We start from the raw sequence: 10,938 nt of genomic DNA, 5'->3' as shown, positions 1-10,938 counted from the left end.
CACATGATAATATTTTTTAAAGGTTTCTTTCCGTTATAAAATAAAACAAAACCCGAAAACCCTTTTTTCTGAGGTGCGTATGAGATGAATCGAACACCTGATAACAAAAAAGTTGAATATAGAGAAATAATCAGAAATATTTCAAATGATATTTTTTGTTTATTTATGATTAATATTATTTATGGTGGTTCCAAAATGATACATATGTACAAAAAGTCAAACACGGTATACATTACACGACATGAACTACCAGTCTAACCGTGAACTTCAAAGATAAAGTGTGCAAGACTTGTAGTTCCAAAACACACACTAAACTATCCGATCACATTCACAGCATCAAAATGAGTCGCAGCACATGCGTATCTTTTATTCTTCTCGTTTTAATCTCTGCAACCCCATTAATATCATCTACAAATCTTTCTAAAAAAGAAGCTGAGAAAAATGAAAAAGTTGTAATAGCTTTGTATTATGAAACACTATGCCCATACTGTTCAAATCTGATAGTGAATTATTTGTACAAGTACTTTGAAGACGGGCTTGATTCTATCTCTATTCTTAAGCTTGTTCCTTATGGTAATGCTAAGATCAAACCCAATAACACCATTGTTTGCCAGGTCAGTTTTCTTGTTTGTTGTTCTTGATTTTATTTAGTGAGTCTGATGCTTTGTAGGAGTTGAACCTTTTTCTTTTTCTTTTTTTTTTGTTTATGGGTGTTTTTTTATTTTTTGGTATTAATGTTTAGATCAATTAGTATAAGATTGGCTAGCTTTAGACCATATTATGCCATATTGCTTAGCTTGTTATGTTTAGAATTTGAATATGATATATGAAAATTTCGGATGGAGGATTAAGGCCGTGTTTGGAAGTTAGGGGTTTGAGGAAAATTAGCGGATTGCACCAAATTAGAGGTTTGACAAGATGAATGCTCTGGTATTGGTGTTCGGTGGTTAGTGGATTTGAATGTGTCTAGTTTGGATCCAGTCTGCTAATTTTTAAAAAGCTACCTGTTGGAGGATTGGTATGTGTCTAGTTAATATACAAATAGCTGATTCAGATAGTTCTTTGTCAAACAATTTTATTCAAAATTGCTAATTCAATTGCTAGTCAAAACAGTTAATTCAATTCGTTACCGCTACTAATTAACCGCTAATTGCCAAACAGGGCCTTAGGCTTTAGGGTGTTTTTATAATTTTTTTTTGACAAAATGCAGTGATATATTAATTCAAACAATCAGCCAACATATAGTTCTTCAACTCTTTTTTAACCAAGTTTTATTCACTTCAAAGATATCAGCCTGAGAGTTCCTTTATCTTTTTAATCATCATAAAAATTATTATAGGAGTTCAATTTTTAATAAGAAAAATATATTAGTTTTAGTAGTGTATGATCAAATAGATGGTGCAGTGTCTTAACATATAAGAATGATATGCATATTAAGCTATACTCGCAAGTTGCGAACACTGATGCACAGTTTGGTTTGGAAGAAATGGAACGAGGTAGAAATTAAATGCAAACTGGGAACATATAAAAGGGGGATGGTATGATTTAAGGACAGTGTATAAAAAGTGCAATTTTCTATGATGAGCTATGCGAAGAAATCGAGTAGCAAAGTTAATAGGGTATTTATTCTCAAAAAAATGCGGGTTTATATTGGTTTAGAAGGGTGTGTGGTCTGGATGAAAACCTCTTTTAAGTGGTAGTAATTACCCCCTTGTTAGAGGTTTAAAAGCCTAACTAAACATATAATGATAGGAATGAAATGAAGGTGTTGAAGAAAATAATGCGATATCTAACAAAAATTAAAAAAATAACTTCCAAGTACATGGAGCATAATCTTTGACTTGGTATGAGTATCAAAACTCTTCTGACCCAACAGTCTCGAATTCGAATTGTGAGAACCCCATATTCTCAGATATACAACATGGACATAAGGTTGAATATTAAGTCCTATTCCTAACATTGTAGCTCATAAGGTTTTGACTTTTGAAGGAGTTGGTAAAATAACATAGTGTTCATACTCAATAACTCGCACTTACAAAATTTCACTTGTTATCTGCAGCATGGTGCCATGGAATGCGTGCTCAACACGGTAGAGTCATGTGCCATACATACCTGGCCTGATGTGGTAACCTCACTCACCAATTTTACTGCTACAATGGATTTCCTAACTTAACTTTATGCTATCATTCATCTGAATGAATATGTATATAGCTACACTACACCATTGAGAGTGGTTGAGAAGTTCTGATTACAGAGTTGGCTATCGTTGTTAATTTCATATTGACGAAAAAAATATCAACTTACTCTCGTAATATTGTCAATTATTTGATGCAGAAAGATCATTTCCCTTTTATCTACTGTGTTGAAAGTCTTGTGTATGAGGACAATTATGACCAGTGGGAGACATGCTTTGCAAAATTGAATTTGGATCCTAAACCTGTTATGGATTGTTATGGTAGTGGATACGGGAAAAAGGTTAGTTCTCAAAAGTTTTCTGTACATGTATATTGTTTCCACGAATTTATTCTTATACCTGTACATTGTATGACATATTGATTAATCTTCTTTAAGTAAGCCAGCATAAGGTTTAATGTCCTTGATTTTGTCAACATAAAGTTATATTATGTCGTTCTATAACTTTGTGAAGAGCTGCTTAGATCATCATGCACGCTCAATATATAGTTGGCCTTGCCTATTTATCTGACAGTGTAAAATGAAGTAGCAGATGTTTTTTTACTAATTGCATTCCTGTTTAGCTGATCAATAGTTATAGCACTTTACATGTGTTTTGCACATATATCTGTTGTGCTGTATATTTCTTTTTAGTTTTGTCAGTTGTTTTGCCCATATGTTTTATTTTTTAAGTTTGGGTTAGTTTTCGTATTAATCTATTCACTGCTTCAGATAGTTTGATAAAGTTTACAATTTTAATACTTTTGTTTTGCCCGATTAATCAAACTAAAAATGTTCTTCTACAGCTTGAACTACAGTATGCAGCTGAAACGGATGCCCTCGAACCTCGTCATACATATGTGCCTTGGTTAGTTGTGGATGGACAGCCCTTATACGATGTAAGTGTTACTTGCCTTGTTAAGAGCATATTTAAGAAGTGCATATCTCTTTTTCTTATAAACTGTCAGATCATAATTATGTATGCAGCTGATGTATTTTATAGATCGCAAAACTTTAAAATATGCCAATCATGAATCCTTTTAAAATTCACTACTGTTCTTATTCCATTGACATATGTATGTCCAAAAGATGACACTGCCACTTCTGTCTTAGGACTACACGGATTTCATAAGTTACGTGTGTAAGGCTTATAAAGGCACCAACTTGCCCAAAGCGTGTGAATCATCCCTTAGTAGCCCAACTCAGAAGAATGCTAATGGTATACACAAAGTATGCTACACAGAGAAAGCAACCAAGACAATGCTGTCCAAATTAGTATTAGCAATATCATCCTGGGTTCTGCAGGATAATGTGGCTGCTTCGATCTAGGTATGCACTGTTCCCGTAAAGTGTGTGATAAATATCTTGTATAAACTCGTGTACTCCAATAAATTGTGGCTCCCGAAACATACAGTTGTGTTACTAATTTCTTTGTACTTGAATGCGGGAGGACTGCAAAATGCCCTACGTTACGCAACTTACCCAGTCATTCAAGTTGGAAAATACAAAATTCAGATCGTATTGTAATTAATATTTTACGACGTTATACTTGTTTTGATATGCGTTGCATAGGAAATTAAATTTTATGCTATATATATCTTCTATATGTTAGGTCATTCATTGATAGTAGCAAGATACATTGTGTGCAGAATTACAAATGTATGGGCTGAAAGCCTGAAAGTTTTATTTGGGCCGTGGCTTAGATGTTATATTTTAGGAAAAACCACTTCTGAAAATACTAGTCTGAGCCTCCAAGCTAGGCCCAGTAACTCTAGGAACTGCTCTACTCAGATGGAGTCCCCTACTTAGCTTTGCAAATATTATTACCGTGGACGGTTATTTTGAACTCAAGGTCAGTTATGAAGTGGCTACTTTACCAGCATATGATGTGTTTGTGATAAGGTCAGAAATTTAAATACCATCATATTTACTAGAGTATCGACCTTGACCTCGTATTACCAAAGGCTGAATTAGGATCTGTATTTGAAATATACATAATCATTAGCTTATATTGTATCATTTGTATAAGCTAGAAAAGGTGCTTCTTATTATTATTAGCATTCGATATCCGTACAATAATTCAATATAAATAGTAAATATTCTCGTGGGTCTCACAAGTCACAATTCGCAAGACTACAGGGCTGGAATGTAGCTAGTACAATTGTGAGATACTGATTTATGAATCGACTAGTGCTGATATATAATACTATATTTATATGTATGTAAACGAGGATAGGCTGTTGTGTAAATTTCTCATCTTACAAGTGCAGCAAAAAAGTTAATTGTAGAAAGTTGGGGAATCTGGACCAGTGGCTCTTTAGGAACAAAATAAACTGTTGATTTTTATATCCAAAACAGTGCCTAAAAGTTATGATGTGAGACCTCAGATGGATGTTACTTGCATGTTTGGAATCGTTTTAAATCTAACCAGGATTACCTACTTACACCGGGCTTTCGGAGTGTACGTAGATAGATGTATCAGGGGAGAACCCAGGAATGAATTTCACGGGAACACCACCTAATAAAATTTAATTTTACCGGCACTGTCATAGTTTTGTATAATTTTTAGAAACAGTGTTCCTCGTGTCCCTTACTAGATCCTTCCCTGATATAACATACACCGGGATTGTTGTTTTCTACCCGGAAAAAACTGTTACTTTGGTCATTTTCCTATGTACGAGATGTGACAGAAGTATCAGGAAGAATTGCCATACATACTGATGAGATATTGAAGAAAGAAAACAACAAACACAGAGATGGTAAGAAAACAAGAGAGTGGGGGAGATGGAGGATCAATCTACATCTGAAAAGAGACTAGACGAGGTCCCAACATGGTCATAAATATACAAGATTAACACACCTGAGAACTCCAAGTCAATACTGTTACTATACGTCTGTGACCCTGAACCCACGTGTGAATTCTGTATGTACATAATAATACAATCATACACGCGCAGAGTCACAGACTGACCTATACACCAATTTTTATTTGTATACAAGTGAGGAGTGTCCCCATGTAATGTATGCATAGTTGCCCAAATAAATTTTGCTTTGGATACTTATAGGTATATATATAGTCACCTAAAGTGACATGCTTGTTTCTTTAATTTGTTCTCATAACGAGAGATACTCAGGAGCAACCGTACGTTATAGCATATCATTTTGCGGGAAATTTTAGCAATTAAAAGCTAGTCTAAGCGGCTGCTAATTGTATGAATATATCTGGAGGTGTGCTGCAGAGTTAGGCAATAATGAATCCTTTTATACCCAGCAAGGAATATAAAAACATTAGTGAATACATCAATCTTTATAGGTCAATAATTAAATTTGTTAGGCTAGACGTTAGCACATACACCGAATATAAAAACAAATCCATTCCTATCAATATAAAGTAATTTACATTTCCTCAGGAAGCAGACCTCTAAACCACTCAAATTAGCACCTTCAATTAATATACATATACATAAAACTAAATGATTGATCAAGTTGCACGCCTAAGTAATTCTCTCTATACATCAAATTGATCATTGTCAACCCTTATCTTAAACCTTCTACTAATAATTCAAGTTTAGTTATTTAAGAAAAGAGGAAAAATAAATTCTTCTTTTAACCATGAGTCCTCGTCAGTGTTCAATCAGTGTTACTTGTTTCGACATTTTTTCTGTCCATGTTTTTTTCCGGACAAGAATATTCAAGTTTTAGTGTGTGCGGACACACATATAATCACTTATGTGCCTTTTTTACGAATATGAATGTTCAAGGTTTAGTGTGTGCAGTGTAACGCACGTATAATCACTTATGTTTTTGCAAACGTCTTATTGTACGGATCAAGAAAATTTCCGTCAAACATCTTGTATAACGAACCAGAGGGAGTACATCTTATATTTAGATCTTTGTACAATTTGTCCCCTTTAGATAGAAAGAGAGTAGAAACAAAGTGATTAGTAGATTTAAACAGAAGAAAATTCTAACAAAATTTGATGGTCCACCTAGCTAGGTTATAATTTGTATTAGAATCATTTTCTTAACAGAAATAGTATATACTTGAAAAACAACTAAAAATATTGTGAAGCAAAATTTACTTCTCTGGAAATTGAGCTTTGTGGATAGGACTACACTGCTGAAGAGGAGGTATACTAGCATTAACCATACCAGTACTCACATCGCCACCTCCACCTCCCCCATCAGCCACCGGTATATTAGAGCTTACCGTCGTGGCAGTCCTCACAGTTGCCGTCCGCTTTCTTTTTTTCTTGTCATAAGGTATACCTCTAGCTTTGGATTGACTTTCTTTAACCTCCCTTAAATATATTCTAACCGCCCTGGCTCCAAACGGGTTGGACTCAGGACGGCCTCCGTTTTCCTCGTATGCTGCCCTTAGGCGGCCTATTAACGCATCAAGACTACCCCATGCTTGCCTAAGTAAGCAAGCACAGGGTGCTGGAGGATTCGGGTGTCCAAAATATGGACACCCGGCCACATGCACCTTAGTCTTTCCAAACTGGTCTAGGTACTTAAGAAACTCGATCACATGAGCACCGCTACATCTGACTAGGGTTAATGGTGGCTTATGGTTCCTCAGATATTGCAGGAAGGTATTCCAATCCCTCCGCTTCTGTGACTCATACCGACTAGGCGGGGCAGCTGTTGATCCACCACCGTCTACTGCCACGGTAACAGCCGATGAAGATGCAGCCCCCTCTCCTCCTCCTGTTGATGCGGCTGCATCCATTTTTTGTTTTTGGTTTTTAAGGCTACCTATATGTACATAAATAAGCAAATATATATGTGCATGAACTTTGGTAGAGCTGGGGATCAGAGAGAAGGATTTGTCACGGGAAATAGAGGATATTTCATTGCTTTAATAAGATTTTGTGAATTCAATTTCTCTGTTTTTTTGGCCTTTTACTAATATTTCTGCTTAGAAAAGTTTTGCAAGAGTGGCCATTGAGAATGAAATGGGAAGAGAGAGGTAGAGTGGGAAATGAAATGATAGGAGAACAATATGAATAAATAAAATAATAAATAAAAGAGAATAAGAAATGCATGAACCAATAAGTGAGAGAGAGAGAGAGAGACTTGTGACTTGTGAGAGAATCCAAGAGAGATATTGATGTCTTGAGGTATTTGGATTTAAATTTTTGTTTCTTGTGATTTCTTTGTCTTCCCTTTGGTCCTTGATATACGGGGTTTGTTGTTTTTGTTTCTTTCATTTCCGTCCTTTTGTCGTGCTTTTATGAGTAATTTGATTTTTTCAGTAGCCAAAATTTTATTTTGAGAGTACATATTAAGTTGTAACCAAGGTTGTCAAACTTTCAAATCCGTTATATTCTATTTCGTATTCAAAACAAGTAAATAGCCCAGTTTTTGGATACTCATTATTGTCATTTATAGTATCCAAGGATGACTTATTCTTTTAACTTCAAATAGTTGATCTCCGATTTTGATTTCTGATTACTTGTCTATCCGAGTCAACTAATTTATAGAATAATGGTTTGTAAGTTGTAACTAAAAAATGTTTATTATCTAATATTTGTGATTTTTTCAATAAAAATGTTACTTTTGGAAAGTGCATGTATCACTACTAGAAATGACGTATTTTCCGATTGCACAACACTGATCGAACAATGCAGCGAGAATAAACCATCAAATTATATAAACAGTCGGAATTTCAAAGTAAATATTGATGGACATCCAACTCGGTCGATACTCAATATTTACCGACCGATTATTATGATAGCATTCAAAATTGGTTGACTAATCATTATCATGCATCTATGTAAGTTTATTTCGGCCAATTTGATTGAACCTAAAATGATCGATTTAGGGGTTCGTAAAGATCATGTTTCTCGCGGTGATAGGCGATCTTTTGAGCTAAAGCAGCTGGAAAAATGTATCTTAAGAAAAGGTAAAGGAATGGCTCTGTTGAAAACTGTTAAGCTCATAGAAAAAATAGTGTAAGGATAAATTATGATTGTTTGGTATTTTTTTTTAATCTATATATATTTTTAGATATAATATATAAAAATAATATTTTTTGGAAAGTTTGATTGTGAAACTGATACCTACTTCATGCAAATGCTAAAAACGGTTTTTTTACAAAAGTATGAGAGGACATATTTTGCTAATAATAACTTTTAGAATAAAAATGCTTCTTCATGTAATCGATTTTAAAATTTACTAAACACCTTTTTAACAAATTTTCAGCAAAAAAACTGTTGTAATTATGTGCAACAACAATATGAAACGAGCCCATAATCTGCTAAAGAGGCCATAAATAACTAAAATAGTTTGTTATTTAGATTTTTGCAAGAAACCTTATCGCTGTCTGAAAAATACAATTTCAGAATTTGAAATATCGGAAATGCTCGCTGCCGACAACATAATTGGTCAATGACAGTGTTGGTGCGTGAAAGTTAGGTGTGCATATAAGTGAGTTTGTCTTTTTATTTAGGAAAAAAAAGTTTGTTTTTCAATTTAGATTTTATTTTTGGTTGAAATGTACTCCTATGTGACTACGGTATAAATATATGTGAGTAGGAATTGTTATTCAATTTATTAATTTGTATATATTGTTATACATTCAAGCTTTATTCTTTGACAAAAAAAATTAGTAAAATGTTTTAGATGATAATACATATTTAAGTATTAGCCGTCATCTAGTAAACCAATCATCTGTCCGGTCCCAAAATATTAGTATTTTCTATTTTTTCATACATATCTTAAGATATATAAGAATTTTATTTTCATTGTTATTTCTTGAAAAATGATTAGATAACTAATTGGAAAATGGACATATAATATATAAAATTGCCCACTTTAGATTTAAAAATACGTTTAAAAGGTATGACAAATTTGAGACTGAGCGTGTATAAGGTGGCCATTCATGCATGGCTTACTATAAAATTTTGTATAAAACCATTATTTAAAAAAAAATATAAATACATAATTTATTTCATTTTTCATTATATATAATAACAAATTTTAATTATCAAATTAAAAATTAAGTTATACAATTTTTTCTATTTAAAAAATAATTAAAATTTAATGAAATAGTATAAAATAATTATGTAGTATAAGCACCGTAAAATCATACTTATTCAAAATTATTTCATAGTTGAATCAAATTTGAATAATGAAAAACTTAAATTTCAATTGTTAAATTTTTTATTATATTCAAATATAATTATTATTCTACATTAGTACAAATTTTATATTTTTTGAATAAAATTTTAATTTTTCTTGATAAAATTCTAAAAAAAATGAAACGTTCGAGTTCTCTAAGATTCGTCACTAAAAGTTCCTCTCTTACAAAACGACCTATATATATTTAAAAAAGTATGATCGCTAATTTGAAATCGAGAGACTATACATACATGAACCATTATGCCCTAATTCAATTTTTTTCTCATAATAAAAGAATAATTGCTAAAGGTTTAAAGGCTTTAGCTAGTCTTGCATAGTTGCATGATTACAACCTAAATTGCAAGGTCTTTTGTCTTGTCCTTGTGACAAGTTAGTAAATCTTTTGTGTTATTTCGTCTGCCTTTTTATCTCTGTTTTTATTATGGCAATACCATCAATCCTGGAAGAGCTGTATTCACGATTAGCATTGGAAGAGGATGACGAATGAGGGGTAATTGTACTGAGGGGGAAGTGAAGAAGCAGAAAAACTCATACGTATTGGTGGGGAGATTCCTCACGGAGAAAAACATTAATTTTGTTGCTATGAAAAATGTACTTGCATCATTATGGAGACCAAAGGAAGGTGTGGAGATACATGATTTGGGAGATCATCGTTATTCGTTCGTGTTCTACCATGTTCTAGATATGCAGAAGGTCTTGGACGGAGGGCCGTGGACGTTTGAACAAAGCCTACTGGTACATAAAAAACTTGAGGAAGACAAAGACCCACACCTAGTAAATCTGAATGAAAGTGACATCTGGGTACAAGTTTACGATCGTCCAAAAGGTTTTATGTCTGAGAATATATTTATGAATATTGGAAATGTAGTGGGCATATTTGTCAAATCTGACCCTACTAATGTAAATGGAGGATGGCGAATGTACGCACGTATAAGAGTAACACTGGATTTAAACAAGCCATTAAGAAGAAGGATGAAGATAAAGCGGGAGGGTGGAGACTGGAGTTGGATAAATTTTAAGTATGAACGCTTGAGTCTATTCTGTTTCGTTTGTGGTCTAATGGGGCATTCCGAACGAGACTATAACCTGGTATACGCTAACCCTGATAAGGAAGTAACTCGGGCTTATGGAGTTTGGCTAAGAGCTCCTACTAGAAACTCAAATAATCAAAACCTGGGTGTAAAATGGTTGAGAGAAGGGGGCGAAGGTAGTATGAGGAGGGAGGAGACAGGAGGAGGTAGGCAGTCAATGACCACCGTACAAGGCAGAGGCACGGTGGAGGAGCGTTTCATGGAGATAGATGGTAAGCTAACCGAGATTGGGGGAGATGATGGTGGGATAAGGATAATCAGGAAGCAACAGGGGAAAGATTTTGGGGATCAAGATATTTTAAATAACAACTTTGGCAAAATAGGCGGGCATGAAGTTGAAAGAGAGATAGCTATGTTTGACCCTAAAAGGAAGCGAGTAGAAAATGTAAATATCTCGGACGAAATTGTGGGAGCAGCAGAAACTGGACAAACCCAAGTTAATGGGCCAAAAAACGTATTAGATGCGGGACCTGTGAATCAGGCCCGCCTAATGCAATGAGTATCCTAGCTTGGAACTGTCGTGGGCTGG

The 10,938-nt window shown here is 34.1% G+C and overlaps 2 protein-coding genes across 2 annotated transcripts; one reads left to right on the top strand and one right to left on the bottom strand.

The window, feature by feature from the left end:
- Positions 1–239: 239 nt before the first annotated feature.
- On the top strand, positions 240–3,730 carry LOC141693273 (gamma-interferon-responsive lysosomal thiol protein). The gene is made up of 5 exons (XM_074498310.1): positions 240–614; positions 2,060–2,125; positions 2,335–2,475; positions 2,979–3,071; positions 3,286–3,730. The coding sequence occupies exons 1-5, from the start codon at positions 342–344 to the stop codon at positions 3,499–3,501; spliced, it is 789 nt and encodes a 262-aa protein (XP_074354411.1). The 5' UTR covers positions 240–341; the 3' UTR covers positions 3,502–3,730.
- Positions 3,731–6,099: 2,369 nt separating this feature from the next.
- LOC141688895 (protein LIGHT-DEPENDENT SHORT HYPOCOTYLS 5-like) lies at positions 6,100–7,260 on the bottom strand. The gene has a single exon (XM_074493039.1). It carries the CDS (start codon positions 6,902–6,904, stop codon positions 6,251–6,253), a length of 654 nt encoding a protein of 217 aa, XP_074349140.1. The 5' UTR covers positions 6,905–7,260; the 3' UTR covers positions 6,100–6,250.
- Between the last annotated feature and the right edge of the window lie 3,678 nt (positions 7,261–10,938).

The sequence above is a fragment of the Apium graveolens genome, chromosome 10, assembly GCF_009905375.1.
Source record: "Apium graveolens cultivar Ventura chromosome 10, ASM990537v1, whole genome shotgun sequence".
In the NCBI taxonomy this organism is placed as follows: Eukaryota; Viridiplantae; Streptophyta; class Magnoliopsida; order Apiales; family Apiaceae; genus Apium; species Apium graveolens.
The sequence above is the reverse complement of the archived record's forward strand: the minus strand, read 5'-3'. Positions and strand labels throughout refer to the sequence as shown.

Coding starts and splice junctions, on each gene's coding strand:
- LOC141693273 (XM_074498310.1), top strand. CDS start 342: ATGAGTCGCAGCACATGCGTATCTTTTATTCTTCTCGTTTTAATCTCT. Junction 615..2,059: donor ATAACACCATTGTTTGCCAG/GTCAGTTTTCTT, acceptor TGTTATCTGCAG/CATGGTGCCATGGAATGCGT. Junction 3,072..3,285: donor ATGGACAGCCCTTATACGAT/GTAAGTGTTACT, acceptor CTTCTGTCTTAG/GACTACACGGATTTCATAAG.
- LOC141688895 (XM_074493039.1), bottom strand. CDS start 6,904: ATGGATGCAGCCGCATCAACAGGAGGAGGAGAGGGGGCTGCATCTTCA.